General features: G+C 35.3%; 3 protein-coding genes across 4 annotated transcripts; all 3 read left to right on the top strand.

Annotated features, from left to right (window-relative positions):
• The first annotated feature begins 537 nt into the window (after window positions 1-537).
• On the top strand, window positions 538-4,466 carry LOC111808089 (uncharacterized). Of its 2 annotated transcripts, none has more exons than XM_023693887.2 (6): window positions 538-1,410; window positions 2,144-2,257; window positions 2,346-2,457; window positions 2,546-2,607; window positions 2,715-3,083; window positions 3,579-4,466. In XM_023693887.2, the coding sequence occupies exons 1-6, from the start codon at window positions 1,384-1,386 to the stop codon at window positions 4,239-4,241; spliced, it is 1,347 nt and encodes a 448-aa protein (XP_023549655.2). In that variant the 5' UTR covers window positions 538-1,383; the 3' UTR covers window positions 4,242-4,466. The 2 variants fall into 2 exon arrangements, with proteins under 2 accessions (XP_023549655.2, XP_023549654.2); XM_023693886.2 differs by having other exon boundaries at window positions 539-1,995.
• Window positions 4,467-6,893: 2,427 nt separating this feature from the next.
• EXPA13 (expansin A13) lies at window positions 6,894-10,090 on the top strand. The gene is made up of 2 exons (XM_023695897.2): window positions 6,894-7,454; window positions 9,563-10,090. The coding sequence occupies exons 1-2, from the start codon at window positions 6,955-6,957 to the stop codon at window positions 9,870-9,872; spliced, it is 810 nt and encodes a 269-aa protein (XP_023551665.1). The 5' UTR covers window positions 6,894-6,954; the 3' UTR covers window positions 9,873-10,090.
• Window positions 10,091-13,087: 2,997 nt separating this feature from the next.
• LOC111809109 (NAC domain-containing protein 86) lies at window positions 13,088-15,891 on the top strand. The gene is made up of 7 exons (XM_023695461.2): window positions 13,088-13,234; window positions 13,318-13,487; window positions 13,848-14,128; window positions 14,228-14,479; window positions 14,667-15,044; window positions 15,248-15,329; window positions 15,409-15,891. Exons 2-7 carry the CDS (start codon window positions 13,331-13,333, stop codon window positions 15,870-15,872), a joined length of 1,614 nt encoding a protein of 537 aa, XP_023551229.2. The 5' UTR covers window positions 13,088-13,234; window positions 13,318-13,330; the 3' UTR covers window positions 15,873-15,891.
• The last annotated feature ends 405 nt before the right edge of the window (window positions 15,892-16,296 follow it).

Here is a 16,296-nt window from a genome sequence, read left to right as displayed (position 1 = left end):
AAAAAATTAATTTATACCATAAATTATATGGCGAGATATAATATTTAGAAAAGATATTATTTATGAAATATATTTGAGATACTTAATATTTTTTTTATGATTTAATTTATAATATATTTTATTTTATTCTCAATATTTAATTAGTTTATGTTAATAGTTGCTAGTTTGTATTCTCATTGATTTAACACGATGGATCCAATTTTATTTCTATTTCTCATTTTAATAATATATTTGAATTTTATTAAAAAATAAAAATTAATGTGGAAAAAAATTAAATAAAAACTAGATAAATTTAAACACGCTATATTTTCATTTTTATAATTAAATTAATAAAAATATAGTTCCATTTTTATTCTAAATTTTTAAAAATTTAAGAATGTTGTTATAATATTTTTAAAAATTTTGAAGGTATTATTGAAAATTTTAAAGATTTGAGAATATTTTATTTCTATCCAATTTTTTTTTATATCAAATAAATTTAAAAAGGAAAAAAAAAAAAAGAATATGTGGTAGCTATTTTTATTGCTCTTCACCGCAAAATTCTTCAGTCTTCTTGTAGCTACATCACAATGTCTCTTCCTTCTTCTTCATTTACAGCTTTTCTTCTACTCTGAATTCCATCGCCATTTTTGCTGTTCTTATCCTTCTTCATCTTCTTCGCATAACTTCCTTGTTCTCCAACTGAAGTTTATGTTATCTTTGTTTTGATTCGGAATTTGGACGGAACGGACTGGTTTTTCTGGTCGCGATCGGAGTTTAATCTCTATATCTATGTTTTTCCAGCTTCTCTGTTTTTTCCACTGTTTATTGTTTTCGGTGTAATTTGTTCTTGAATCAGTTGTCTCCATATTGGCAGCAGGGCGATTGATCGGGTTTGTTTGGTTTCTGCGTAACCAGGAGTTGTTTGATGTTAAGAATGAAGTTGTTGTTCATAGTTTTGTTGTCTTGTTCTTCTCCACTTTCGCAATCGAGGAATTAGTTGTTCTTTTGTTGCTCTTGTACGGACGTAATATCGTTTCGTTTCTCTGAAGTCTACTGCGGCGAATCTGATTCCCGTTGTTTTCCTAGGCTTGAAGCCCCAGACATTGGTTCAGTGGCTGGTCGCTCAATTTTAGGGTTTTGAAGCATTTGACCTTGATATTTTGGTTTAGAGTCATTTACTCCTGACTTGAATAAGGATATTTAACCGTGGAAGTGGAACTAAATCAGTTTCATATCAAGCTTTTGAATGCAAACCGTCGATTATTTGGCTATTTAGGGGTTGTTGATTCGGATTGTTGAAGAGTACAGAGGATTTCTTGGTTACTGTAAATTGAACAGCAATCAACTTCTTGAAGACAGAGGTGTTTGTCTCCCTTAAAGCAGAGGAAGACAAAAGTATCCATGGGTGCTGCAGGCATGCAATTACAAGTATGAATATTCCGTTTCTTCTCCTTCTCTGCTATCACCTTTCGAAACGTAATTTGGACCAATGATTCGTTTGGTCCGTTTTTGTACCTTGAAAGCGTTCAGATCTTGTTAATTATTGGTATGAGAATCGAGAAATAATAGGAGAACGTGTTTTACATTTCTTTTTTCATCTGTCCATGTGTTGAATTTGATGAGTTTTGGTCAATATTGAAATCTGAGCCAACAGAATTGTACAGTCAGGCTAAAGTTTGGCCTCCTAAAATTACTCTTGAAAAGTTTCCCGAATATCTCTGCGAAATGTTAGAATTTCTTTTTCTCATTTTAGTTCTTCGTTTTAGAGTTTGTACTTTTCACGAAACTGGGTAGATATTTTCCCCATTGGTTAAGAAGTTTATACAGGGCCTCAGGGGAGAGTGAAGAAAACATAAAACCTTTACTATGGTCCCGATTTTCAGTTAATTATCGCTTGCATCTGTTCTTGATCATACCCTTGAATTTGCAATTGGAATTTGGAATCTGGAATCGTGCTATATTATCATCCTATTCACCATTTTTGGTTTGGATAATTCTGGGAATTTTAACATGGTAAGATTCCAGCTCTAGTTCAAGTAGTTTATTTTCAATATTTTGAACAGAATTTCATGTTAAGAGTGAATTTCTTGATGTCTCTTGAGGCATGATTTTTCTTTTCTTTTATTGTATCAACTTATCCTCTGATTCTTCATCACTGTAGAACACTGGTGGAGGTCTCTGTTCTAACAACATGAATTCAGCTGTTTATGAATCAACTGTGACTCCTGATCAACACTCTTCAGCAAATGTCCAATTGAAGGAATTTGCACCCAAGGTTTTGCCCAATTCTCTGTTTCAGAATTCTGATATGCTTCATTTCAAGAATTTCTAAATAACTTTACCCTATGTTTCTCATTGGTTAGGCAAGGAAACCTTACACAATCACAAAACAAAGAGAAAGATGGAAAGAAGAAGAACATGATAAGTTCATAGAAGCTCTGAAGCTATATGGCCGTGATTGGCGACAAATAGAAGGTATGGTTGAACAAAAGAGCACGATGGCATATCCAATTATACTATGTTTTTCTTTATCGTTCTCTCTCAAATTGATTTTTCCTAACAGAGCATGTGGGTACCAAGACTGCAGTTCAGATTCGTAGCCATGCTCAGAAGTTCTTCTCCAAGGTATATAAACATTCCCATTTATGAATGTAAATAATTGTTGAAGGATTAATACTTGTTCTTCATGTTCATGATCTTCCACCTTCTCATTTGTTTTCCTTTTGCCTTAGGTCACGCGTAATTCAAATGGATGTAGCACAAACTTAGTAGGATGCATTGAGATTCCTCCGCCACGTCCGAAACGAAAGCCAGCGCATCCATATCCCCGTAAAGAAGTAGCTCATTGTCATAAGCTATCCTCCATTTCAGAACAGACAAGGTCTTTATCTCCACAGCTTTCAGAAAAAGAATGCCAGTCTCCAACATCAACCGTCGTAGCAGCGACGAGTGGTTCAGATACGCTAATGTTCGCCAATTCAAGGATTCATCATGATAGTGCATCTCCAGATTCATCTGTTCCATCTTCATTGGACAATGAGTCTCCAACAGCAGCAGCCCCAGTACCAGAAAATTCAACTCTCCATGAGAAAACTTCAAAGGTGCAGCTTCTTTTTGTCTCCCTGATAGTCATTTTATTCATTAACTGTGAGAGAACAAGAATAAAAAAAAAAAAAAAAAAACCTTTATAAGATTGTGGAAACTTCTTCTTAGTATAGGCTTTTTAAAAACTTTGAGAGGAAGTCCGAACAAGAGAAAATCCAAAGAGGACAGTATCGGTGAGGGGCTGGGCTATTACAAATAGTATTAGAGTTAGACACCGGGCGATGTGCGAGTGAGGATTCTGAACCCCGAAGGGAGTGGACATGAGGCGATGTGCCAGAAAGGACGCTGGGCCCCGAAGGGAATGGATTGTGAGAGAACGAAGCACCCTTTTATAAGGCTGTGGAAACCTCTCCTTAGCCGCATTTCAAAAACCCGAAAGGGAAGAACAATATTTACTAGTGGTGGGCTTCAGCCGTTACATTAATTTCAGTAATCTTCTTGAATTAAATACCTCTTGTTGCAACTAAAAGCTTTGTTATTTTGGATGACAGAACCTGGAGCTATTTACAAAGGATGATATGCACGAAAAAGATGACTCTACAAAAGAACCATCACTCCAAAGTCTTAAGCTCTTTGGAAGAACTGTATTAATATCAGATCCCCACAAGCAAACTCCAACCATAGAGACCTGTTCATCCAAGGCCGACTCTAAACCAGGGGAAAACCAAAAACAAATATCACCAAGGAAATCTCCTTCACGAAATCCAGAGAGCACTTGGAATCATGGAGCTTTCTATTTCATACAACGCAATAGTGTCGACTCGAATCAAGGCTCGGGTTCTACAGTCCCGGTATCATGGTGGAGTTCTTATAACAGTTATCCACTATCTTTTGTACACTGTTTTAATCAAGCACATTCGAATCCAAGTCGAGAAGTCGACGATAGGGAAGCCCACAAGGATCAATCATGGTGCGGGTCGAACACGGGATCGTTAAACAGTGGGGAAAATGATATCCAAAGCAGCAGCAGCAGAGTATTTCAGAGTAGAGATGAGATGATTGGAAAAGCATTGTCTTGTGAATTAATAAGTAGCCATGAAAAGAACACCAAAGGGTTTGTGCCATACAAAAGATGCATGACAGAGAGAGCAACACAGTCCCATACAATCACAGATACAGAGAGGGAGGAGAAGAGGATTAGGCTTTGCTTATAGATTCAAACTAAATTTTGTACAGCCATTAAGGAGAAGCAGAAGAGGCTTGGTAAAGTTTTGTTTAAATATATATTTTTTTTAACAATGCCATTTTTTATAAAAAAATTTCCTTTCTTCATATTATACATAATTATATTCCTTCTTGTTTATCTAAATAATTGTCAATTTTTGTAATTTTTGTAACTGTAAATTCTCGGGAAATTAATATTCTATTTTGATTCAAAACTTATTATGCCTTTTTCTCTCGTTTCTCTCCTACTATTGATTTTTCATGTTTAGTGTATTCGATATTGTAACGTTTGATATAGAAAATTTAATGCCGGAACGAGCATAGTGTCACGGTCATGCTCATCCAAGCCATGTTACCCATGACCGCATGCCCATGACAAACCCAACCCTTTATGTCTTTTCATATTTTAGTGTTTTAATTTTGTATTTCTAGGAAGCATGACGTTTCAGAAATATCATGTCTAGGCTTGATAAACATGAAATGTCTTAGAATGTACTATAGGGGGATACGACTAATTGTCAACTTCTCCCTACCCAAGGTTATATACTGTGAGCCGTTGTTATTTCTCTCTTGCTTGCTTATATAACGTCTCTCTCAAAAATCTCTCTTTCGAAAATCTCTCTCTGCCCTCGTTTTCTAAAACCTTCTCTTAAAACCAAGGTTAGAGGCTCGAGCATACGTCGCTTGGCCGTAAGCGACACAAGAACGAATTGGCTTAGCTCACTTATATTGGAGAGTGAGTGTCGCATAACCGAAAGTCCGCTGCCATCAAAAGTGAAATTGTGACGCATAGTTCGGAAGTGTTAAATTACTAGTAAATTTTTTTTATAGGTAAAAAATTTAAATTTCCATTATAAATAATATAATGTTTGTTTGTTTCTATCATATAATAATAATAATAATTATTATTATTAGAAAATAAAGTTGAAATGTCTAACATGGGGTTGCCGTATGTGGGTCATGTAAAATTAATTAATAAATAAATAATTTGGACTAGGACTAATTTTTTAAAAATAAAATAACGATTTATTAACGCATAAAATAGAAATTAAATATTTTTTTCTAGAAAAAATATGATTAAAAAAAATTGAGAAAATAAGGAAAAAATAATTACCCCATAAAGTTACTAAATCCAGCTACCCATCCAATAGGTCAAATTAACAAGTAAACAACAACTTGATTCCATCTGTAATAAGCACATAATTACGTCTTTACCCCTATTGCTCGAGCACGTTACTTTTTTTGGAATACAGTATGTAGAAGTGAGGATTCAGATCTACGACTTCTGGTCGATTATATATATTTTAATCAATTGACCTATGCTCAAGTTGACAGTACGAAGATAAACATTTTCATTATGAAATAATGTCACAAATCGACCTTAATACCGAGAATTCTTGTAACTCAATATTGGTAAAGTAGAGAAAAAAAAGAACAAAACGCTCTGAAGTCTAATGGAACGAGAATAACTTATCTTTTAAAAGAAATCTCAAAAACCGAAATGTTAAAGGAATCATAGGAGAAAGAGCTAAGCATTAAAACTCTCGATACTCAATCAAACATTCGTTAATTATTTTCTTCTTCATCGTAGCGTTTTTTTAACCTCTTGGATTCAAGCCTATGACCTCTTAAAACTATTGGTCCGTGCTCGTATCGAGCACGGTTAAACCTTATCCTATAAACTTCAACTTCTTTCACTTTCGTGTGAGAGGGAATTCAATATCATAAGTCACAACGAACCATAAAAGGTCCCATATTTGGAATGGAAAGGACCATTCATGATTCACCATTTCCCCCTAAACCGACAATCACCCATCACTTTAAAACTTTTAAAACTTTCGTATCGTGTCGGTCTACCTGTAATCATCAATTTAATATCTATTGGGGTGGAAGATAGAATTGGAGCGGTTGGCTGCAAAGTCTGATGTAAATCTTTTCAAACGAAATTCATATTTCAGTAGAACTCGAGAGAGTTTTGACTATTCAAAATACACTCAAGTTACTGGCGGGAAAGAGCAAAGCAGCTCGACTAATAGGGAGAGAAGTCAGCCATCGACTTTCGAAACCATTAACATGAACGTGCTTTCCAAAAAGTAACTTAGTAACAACTAATAAACTCGAGAACTAGTAACAGAGTCAATTTCTCGCCTATTTATTAGTCGGTTAATTATTATATATATTTATTTATTAAAGAAAGAAATATATATAATAAGTTAATTTAAACTATATATAGTCGGGAGGGGACGTGGAAGAATAATTATCCGCTCTACTCATATTTTTCATTTAACTAGTCGGGACACTTAAAATAAATTTACTAATTAATATTAATTAAACTATACTCAAGTTGATAACGATGTCTAAAATTGTAATTTAATATTATTATAATTAATTATTTATTTTTTTAAGAAAAAGGTATTGGAATGATTTTTATCTTTAATTCAAAAGAAAAGAAAAAGGCAAGACTTTTCTTTTGTCTCTCGATTCCATAACCGACATGAGGAGATGAGCATATTATTTTAAGCGGAACCAACGAAACTATTCACTTCAATTTATTTTTATTTTATTTTAATTTTTAAAAAAAACTTTATAATTCTTTTTCTACCATTAATATAAATAATCAATGATTTCAAAAATAGAAAATTACAATTTTATTATCTTCCCCACTTTGCCCCTCCCTTTCTCTCCCTCCCTCTCTGCGGAGAGATGTCGCCATCTCTTCCACTTCACTTCCTTCTCTTCACACTTGCAGCAGTTCTCACATCTCCAGTCGCCTCTCATTTCTCGTCTGCAACCTCCTCTCCGTCGCCGGAGGTTGCGCCGTCACTTTCTGAGTGGAGATCTGCTCGGGCCACGTACTATGCTGCTGCCGATCCTCGCGATGCGGTTGGTGGAGCTTGTGGATATGGTGATTTAGTGAAGGCAGGTTATGGCATGGCGACGGTGGGGCTCAGTGAGGCGCTGTTTGAACGCGGTATGATCTGTGGAGCGTGCTTTCAGCTTCGGTGTGTGGAGGACCTCCGGTGGTGTATTCCTGGTACCTCTATCATTGTTACTGTTACGAATTTCTGTGCGCCTAATTATGGCTTTACGGCTGAGGGTGGAGGCCATTGTAACCCTCCTAATAAGCATTTTGTGCTCCCTATTGAGGCGTTTGAGAAGATCGCTATCTGGAAGGCGGGAAACATGCCTGTTCAGTATCGGAGGTATGTGTTCAGTGCCTTCTTTCTTCTGGCTTATTTGTTTTTCTTTTAGATTAGTTGATCAATTTGATTGAGGAGTGAAATCTGCGAAGAGATCTGTGCTTGCGTTACTATGTAGTCGAATTTTGCCTTTTTGTCTTGATCATTTATGTTTTATTTTTAAATTTCATCATATAATTCCATCGAGCTGAAAACATCCTGAAGTTTTTTTAGTACCTGATTTTTTATGTATCATTGAAGTTTCTGATTTATCCGATTCTGTTACAATATGTATACATTGTGACTGTGGATTCCTTCAGCTATAAATTAGGTGGATTTTGTTAGACCTTCAATCATGCATGCCTTCGAAAATTATGATAAAATTTAAATGAGGTACAGGTTCTAGAGAAAACACATTGTGCGCGCTGGTTACAAATGATATTGTGTATTTCACTGAAATAGTTAGTTACATCAGAATTGGTGTTGATTATAAGACACGATTAACCTTCCCTAAACAAAGCCTAATTAATCGGTTAAGGTTAGAACAATAAACCTTCCTTAACATACTCGCCCCTGATTTATTTATGATGTTATCAGAAGTCAACACCACTGTAATTGAGCTTTTACAATGTGATAGTTCTATATTAGAAGGAAAAGTACAAGCCTGATAGATGGCTGACTTTCTAATTAGTTGGGTGTTCTAGTAGCTTACATAGTCTCAAGGCTGCATAACTTTGCTTTTATTTTCACCCGAATGCCTCATACTATTGAAGATAGTTGTTCTTGCATCTATACCCATGAACTTACTCTCTTTTAGCCAATTTGGGACACTGTTCACATATACGATAGTGATGATAATAATCTTCAACTTGTTTGAAACATCAAGTTGGGTTTTGGTATTCAATAGCCAGTACTAACTGACAAGAACTCAAATGATGTTATGCTTGATAGTTATTTCGAAGCCTTAAGATGTATGATAATCATGTTTCTAAATGTTGGACTCGTGTTTTAGAGTCGGGGATCCTTGTAATGGAATGATCTCCTCTTTAGCAATAATATTGTAAAAGGTGTTTCTTTCAGTGTTGGAAATCTATGAAACCTCACAACCCTGTCGTATTATCTTCCATCTATGCTGCTTTTTTGTAATGACTGTCTTTTGAGTTTTTTATTTTTTTATTTTTTATTCAATTGAAAGGACTTTGTCTCTTGTTTGGAGTAATTCTTCTTGAAAGCTAACAGAATCAGAAACCCATGGTTCTTTTTCCCACTATCAAGTGCCAGCACCTAATCGTTACCTTCTATGATTTAAAGGTTCGTTACAGATAGTTGAGTTAGATATCTTCCCAAAAACCTGTGGATTGGTAGTGATTCACTTCCCCCTGTGCTTCCATGTACTTTGACTCTTGATAATTCTAAGACAAAATGGTACATGGTTGCTGAAATATAAATTGTTGGAAGGAACCGCAATATTTGCAGTCCTTGGTGATTTGGTCTAGAAAGAGATTCTAGCTAATACTTGAATCCCGCTGTAGGCCCTTGCATTAGAGAGAGTTAATACTAGCGATCAAGTTCAAAAAAGCTTATCTTTATGCAAATCTCGCCCAGTTAGTGCATTATATTCAAAACAACGGTGATAATCAGAATCACTTTTTTTCTGCATTGTATATTTGCTGCTGACTTACTTTCGAGATCAGATTCTCTCTATGTTCAATTTGAATGGTGGGCCGTTCACTATTAATATCTTTTGGACCAACCTCTTTATGGCCATATGTTCTAAAGGAAGCTAAAGTTCTATTCAAAATTCCATGGTAGCTACTTCTGATGAGGTATATATAAAAAGTAAAAAAGAACTTCGGTTGAGGTTCTTGACTTGGTCAAATTGGTGATTTCTTTGTGTACTCTCTTCAAAGTTCTTTCTACCATTACTTTTTCGCTAAGCGCCAATTAGAGTAGCTTCTTTGTAAATTCCCTCGGTGAATATATCGTGTCCTTTCCCCGAAAATCTGTATGTTCTTGCCAACTAGTGCATTAGAATTGTGGGAATATACAGAATCTGGTCGGTGCCTCCTTTTGCCCTTGCTCCATCTTTCTAAACCAGTGAGTCTCAACCTCTCTTGATATGGCTTTTGCAGGATCAAATGCAGAAAGGAAGGGGGCATTCGATATACGGTTTCGGGGTTTGGCATCTACCTCTCTGTGTTGATAAGCAACGTTGCAGGCGCTGGAGATGTCAGTGCTGTAAAGATCAAGGGCTCGAGAACCGGTTGGCTTTCGATGGGTCGTAACTGGGGGCAAAACTGGCACATAAATGCTGACTTGAACAATCAGGCCCTATCATTCGAAGTCACTAGCAGTGATGGAGTTACAATTACGTCCTACAATGTTGCTCCAAAGGATTGGAACTTTGGGCAAACTTTTGAAGGTAAGCAATTTGAATCTTGAAAATTTCCACTGTTATATTAGTTTCCATTCTCTCCCGTAGGTATATATATTCATCCTTTTTCTTAGCCGAAGGGTAATAGATTTTGATTTTCATATCTTCATCAAGTGTACAAGAACAGTGCTCGTCTCAATGAGGCTTTGGGATGATGTTTGTAAAGGATAAGTGCATGACAATTTGGTCTATTAAGTATAGCTTCATATTATATATTAGTTTATTATCTTAATGTATTTTAGTTTAAAATGATTTAGAAACTGAGCTTTTAAATTTTTAATGTAGTTTATGACTTCAAAATTTGTAACAAGGGAGTCTATATTGTAATATTTTTCATCGTATCGTACCTCTCAGCAGCACTGGTCAATTACTACTAAACTAGGTTCGTGCTTGTATCTATTAACTTTTTTTTTGTTTGTCATTAACGGTTGAACTGTGTTCATATTGATATCTATTTTGTTTTTTTTTTTTGGCATAATAAATGTTGGGTATGAAGATTTGAACTTCCAACTTAAGAAATCTATGTCAATTATCACTCGGTTATGTTTATATTAACACTCATTAATTTTGTGATGGCTGAACTTATCATTTGCCTCATGTGACCTCGAGCACTATACATATTTTGTTTGTCTAGACTTTTGGTTGATTAGTTCACCTTATAAGCTAAAATTCACTCGGGCTAGGAGACTCTTTATTGGTCGTTAAGACTACAATACCCTTTTAGCTTCTTTTCTTGCTTGGTTTTGTTAACCTCCTTAAAGTGACTTCTAATCTCACGTAATTTAGATTACAATTTATCTAATAGTTCCTTGTCCCAACTAGTCGAGCTACATGTGATGTCTAGCTCCACCTAATTGGACTACCATCAATTAACTTCTTATCTCGTTTGGTAGGACCTACCCTCGTGACAACATAATTATTATTATTATTATTTTAGTATAACTTGCTCACTACTTACCTAAACAAGGATATATGGTATGTATGACTTAATAGGTCTACGTTGACTCAACCCGTGTAACTTATTTTTATTTTAAAAACTCTAACTATAATATATTTAGTCTCCATTTTTATACTTGAAAATAAAAAATTATCTTTTTGAATAATTATTTTATAATAAGTAGCAAGAAGGTTTCCTTTACCCTAAGGTTCCCTAATTTAGTGATAAATATTATGGAAAAATAAAAATAAAAAAAAAGGAGCTGCAACAAGGATTTCTTTCGGTGGTAGCACCGAACCGTTTCACATTATTTACATAATTAATGTATTTTTTTTATTGGCTATATACGTATATGTATAAGGCACACAATAATATTCCAAACTTTATTTTAAAAATATAAAATAATAATATTCCAAACTTTATTATAAAACATATAATAATAATAATAATATTCCAAACTTCCTCTCTATACCTTTTTATCAAAATATAATTATTATCTAAAGACAATGTATCTATCCATCCATTCCAAAATTCCACTTCAATTTTTAATAAATATTTCTTCAAACACTAAATTCATTTAATAATTCATATAAAAAAGAGAATGCTAATAATTTAACTCGAAAAAAGAAAAAAAAAATATGATTGTCTCGATATAAAATATATAATTGACATTTTTGTCGATAATACTAATAATTATATACAAATAATAATCACCCTTTACTATTACTTATAATATATTGATATTATTAAGCTCGAGTAGTGATATAGAGCTTTCTTTTATTCATAATATTTCGTACTAGTGAACCTAATTTTTTCGTATGCATTCATGATATTCATTTTTGCCATAACGTTTAAATTTGAATATTTTTAATTTTTTTTATTCCTCTTTATAATAAGATCATTAGTTTTATTTTTAGTTCACACACCTACCTACGGCATAGGTCTAAACGTCACTATAGATTCTTTGGCTTCCTTAAAAAATAAAGCATGCTCGATCTACATTGGATATCTTAAGTTTTTTTAATCGAAATTATATATATATATATATATATATATATATATATATATATATATATATATATATATATATATATATATATACTAAATTGTTATTTTCGTAAAAGTTTATTGATTTTTTAACGGTTTTTTTATACTAAAATAATAATTTGTCAAGTAGAACATTAATTCAATCGGTTAAGGTATCGAGTTTAAATTTTAAAATTTTTAATTTTTTTTAAAAAAGAATTCATAAGTTTAATTATTACACAAAAGAAATTAAAAAAAAATAGAAGAAAATGAGTAAAAGAGGAAAAGCACCAAAAGGTTGATTCATCAAAAGGAAAAGCATTATTGATTTAGAGAAATTTGGAACATTTCCATGTCCCCACCAAACCTAACCTTATAACGTCCACGTCATCCTATTTTTCCACGTGGCTATTCACGTGGACAAAGCTGGCCCCACATGGTCCCCACCATCTCCCATTACTCGCCGATCTTTTCCCTCTCAAGTTCTTATTCTTCCCTTTTTCTAATAAAAAAAAAATTTTAAAAATTTAAAAATTAAACATTATTTTTCTTTTAATAAAATAAATGAAAATACCAATCGCTCAAACCTATCGAATATTAAAAAATAAATAAATTATAAATACTATTTTAAAAATTATTTCGTCCATATATATGTCTCTTAGCCTCTCACGCTTAGCCAATAGTCATACACGTTATCTATGTTAGATGAACACGACCCTCCACAATGGTATGATATTGTTCACTTTGAGCATAAGCTCTCGTGGCTTTACTTTGGGCTTCCTCAAAATGCCTCATACGAATGGAGAGAATGGAGAGAGTATTCTTTGATTATAAACCCATGATCATTCCCTAAATTAGCCGACGTGGGACTTTCATCATCTAACAATCTATTGTATGTCGCATGCATCCACTAATTTAACATATACCCACAAGACAATTAGTCGTCAAATACAAGAAACCGACAAGTTGAACAGTCGTAGCCAACTGTAACCGACCACTAAAACAACCCTAAATGACATGGACTAAACCGCAACTATACTCGACTGTAGTAGTCGAATCATAGGACTAGTATGGTCTAGCTAGGCTAAGGTTGATAAAAAAAAAAAAAAAAGAAAGAAAGAAAGAAAACATGGTCAAAAGAAGGGGAAAAAAAACGAACAAAAAAAGCAGAGCAATTTTGGGATGTGAAAGAGACATTATTAAGGTAAGGTGGTTTGGATGTTCCTTGTACGACACAAAACAAACAACCAGACATAAACATGTGGATCCGAATCCAAGAAAGAACAGCTACGAAGCTTGGGATAATTTCCATACAAACACTCATAACAAAACTCTTCATATCCAATCCCAACCTCCCACCTTCTTCTTCTTCTTCTCAAACTCTCTTTATTTTTTCAATCTCCAAAGGTTTCTCTTTTCTACACTTTTCTTGTTTCTTAGTATCATTGCTGACCCATATGGTATTTATGTGTGTATGCATGTTTTTGTAGGGTTTTGTGTGTCATGGCTCCTGTTTCATTGCCTCCCGGCTTCCGATTCCACCCGACCGACGAAGAACTCGTTGCGTACTATCTCAAACGCAAGATCAATGGTCGGGAGATCGAGCTCGAGGTCATCGCTGAAGTCGATCTTTACAAATGTGAGCCGTGGGATTTACCAGGTATTCGTGAGCTCTATGAATTCGTTTAACTTTTACTCTTTCGGGTTTTCTCTTCTTTCCCTTTTCGGCTTTCCACGTTGAATATGGAGAGGTTCTGAATGTATAAGTAGAGACAATATCCAGTTCGACGATCAGTGGATACACTATTTTCTCGAACAAATCAAAGGATTCAGATAGAGGAGTGATTTACCCGTTCTTCTTTGTTTATGATTAGTGATTAGGTAAAAGAGAGAATATATAGAAAAGAGGAATTGAGGGTAAAATAAGAATGATTTTGCTTTATTATGGTCAATTTTGTTTGTGGTGGGCATTAGCTTTATTAAAGAAAGTGTTCCTTCTCTTTTTCGAATTATTGTTTAGGGAAGTCGTTGCTTCCGAGCAAGGATCTCGAATGGTACTTCTTCAGCCCTCGAGATAGAAAGTATCCAAACGGGTCAAGAACTAATCGAGCAACCAAAGCTGGATATTGGAAAGCTACAGGCAAAGATAGGAAAGTGAATTCCGAGTCGAGAGCTGTGGGGATGAAGAAAACCCTAGTTTACTATCGTGGTCGAGCCCCGCACGGCGCTCGTACTAATTGGGTCATGCATGAATATCGTCTAGATGACCGAGAAATCGAAGTTGCTTGTTCTGGCTTGCAGGTTTCTCTCTAAACTTTTGTGGGTCATAATCAATTCGTTTAAGTTTGTGAGATTAAACGTGATTTAATTAACGTTCTGTTTAATTTGTCTTATGATCAGGATGCATATGCACTTTGTCGTGTGTTCAAGAAAAACACGATAATAGCACCGAAAATAGAACATAATCATCCGTATTGCAACATTACCTCATCTTCAAACCAGTTCATTAACAGTGCCCAATCTTCCGAACTTTACTCGGAAGGAAGATGTGAAGAACCCGAGAGTTCCTGGTCTCAATTCTTATCTCAAGAAGCCTTTAATTCAGCCACTTTATTCCCAAGTTATGCAAATATTCCATACCCTCCTTCCAAGGTGAGCATTCATTTAGGTCAAAGTTCTTCATTAAATTCTTCGACTTGAAGTTTTTAGGTTTAATAGTAATTGAACTCGACTCAAAATTTGTTTAGCCGATCGATTGATATCATAGGTCGTGCTCGTTCATGCTCAAATGTTTTCGATTTCATTCTTCATTTTACTTCAAACATATGATTTGGAATAGGTGGACATAGCTTTAGAATGTGCAAGGTTACAACACCGTTTCACTTTGCCACCATTGGAGGTGGAGGACTTCCCTCACCCCGGCTACTCCGATCACTTCAAGACGTCGATCCCGACGAATCCCACCATGCTCGACGGCGGCTCGAGCGAGGCGTCGGCCAACCAATCTTGGGATGGAGGGATTGGCAATGCTTATGCTTGTTCTAAGGAGGACTTCACTTTCATGGATACCAAAGATGGGTTTGAAGATTGGAATTCTATAGCAAGATTTGATGTGGAGAGCTTTTGGGAGGATCCATATTCTAAGTGTATAGACGTTGGCAATGTCGGAGACGAGAATTTGAGATGGGTCGGAATTTCTAACAAAGATCTCGATAAGGTATAAACATTTTCATTCTATTTTTATTTTCTTATTTCTCGAGTTTAAAACATTTAAAAGCTGACAAAAAAAAAAATACCATGAAAAATTCACAACCCGAACAACTGGGTTAGTGGGTTGGTTGTAAAAAAATGTCAAAACCTGACTCGACCCAACTCACGAACACTCGTAATCTTTAACACATTCATACATGTTTTGGACAGAATTGCATGGAAGATTCAAAGCTAATTCCCATACACAACATTTCAAACTTCCAAATTGAAGATCATCAAAACCACCTTCAAGGTAACATACAATACACACAATTAAACTAATCGAACGAAACGAGATTAAATTTACCATAACCCATTAACGTAAACAACAGATCAACCCATGAATCCCGACAACTACGTCGTGGAAGGATCGGGCACGTCGGCGAACCATTTGAGGTCCCAAAGTTTGGAGGTGGTGGAAGAAATGAAAGTAAACCATGGGCTATTGATGTCAACAAGACAAGCAGCTGAGACGTTGTTCCACCAAACAATGCCTTCAGAGACGGTTAAAGTCCAAAGCTTGAGGTGTTTGGTGGCGCCAAATTTGAGTAGCCGCCATGAAAGGACAGCTCAAAAGACAGGCAGCAGGTTGTTGTTAAGTGGGTCGTGTCTGAAAAAGACATGGAGTAAGTTAACAAGGAAAATGGGTTCAGTTGTTGAGGTTGTGTTGAATGAAGATGAAGAACACAGATCAAAGAAGGGAGAAGCTTTGAACATGATTTTGAAGAACACATTGATTTTCTTTAGCATTGCTTCATTGGCTGTTTGTTCCATTTGTTTGGCCAAATTATACTAATAATATTAATTATTTATTTCACTGAGGAATGGAGAAGTCTTTTTTCCATCCCTGTAACGGTCCAGATCCACCGCTATTAGATATTGTCCTCTTTAGGCTTTCCTCTTCCATCCTTGTAACGGCCCAAATCCACCGCTAGTAGATATTGTCCTCTTTGGGGTTTCCCTCTCGGGCTTTCCTTCAAGGGAGCCCTTATAAATGATGGTTTGTTCTCCTCCCGACCAATGTGGGACATCACAATCTACCCTTCTTTGGGCAGCCAGCGTTCTTACTGGCACACCGCCTCGTGTCTACCCCCTTTGGGGAACAGAGAGAAGGCTGGCACATCGTCCGATGTCTGGCTCTAAAACCATTTGTAACGGCCCAGATCCACCACTAGCAGATATTGTCTTATTTGAGCTTTTCCTTTCGAGCTTTCCCTCAA

The sequence above is a fragment of the Cucurbita pepo genome, chromosome 13, assembly GCF_057944985.1.
Source record: "Cucurbita pepo subsp. pepo isolate OVF chromosome 13, ASM5794498v1, whole genome shotgun sequence".
Taxonomy (NCBI): domain Eukaryota; kingdom Viridiplantae; phylum Streptophyta; class Magnoliopsida; order Cucurbitales; family Cucurbitaceae; genus Cucurbita; species Cucurbita pepo.
This window is presented reverse-complemented; position numbering and strand designations above follow the sequence as displayed.

What these genes read in the sequence shown, in the direction of transcription:
- LOC111808089 (XM_023693887.2), top strand. Translation starts at nt 1,384, where the DNA reads ATGGGTGCTGCAGGCATGCAATTACAA. An exon ending in CTGCAGGCATGCAATTACAA is followed by an intron (nt 1,411 to 2,143) that starts GTATGAATATTC and finishes TCATCACTGTAG; the next exon opens with AACACTGGTGGAGGTCTCTG. An exon ending in TGAAGGAATTTGCACCCAAG is followed by an intron (nt 2,258 to 2,345) that starts GTTTTGCCCAAT and finishes CTCATTGGTTAG; the next exon opens with GCAAGGAAACCTTACACAAT.
- EXPA13 (XM_023695897.2), top strand. Translation starts at nt 6,955, where the DNA reads ATGTCGCCATCTCTTCCACTTCACTTCCTTCTCTTCACACTTGCAGCA. An exon ending in ATGCCTGTTCAGTATCGGAG is followed by an intron (nt 7,455 to 9,562) that starts GTATGTGTTCAG and finishes TGGCTTTTGCAG; the next exon opens with GATCAAATGCAGAAAGGAAG.
- LOC111809109 (XM_023695461.2), top strand. Translation starts at nt 13,331, where the DNA reads ATGGCTCCTGTTTCATTGCCTCCCGGCTTCCGATTCCACCCGACCGAC. An exon ending in TGAGCCGTGGGATTTACCAG is followed by an intron (nt 13,488 to 13,847) that starts GTATTCGTGAGC and finishes ATTATTGTTTAG; the next exon opens with GGAAGTCGTTGCTTCCGAGC. An exon ending in TTGCTTGTTCTGGCTTGCAG is followed by an intron (nt 14,129 to 14,227) that starts GTTTCTCTCTAA and finishes TCTTATGATCAG; the next exon opens with GATGCATATGCACTTTGTCG.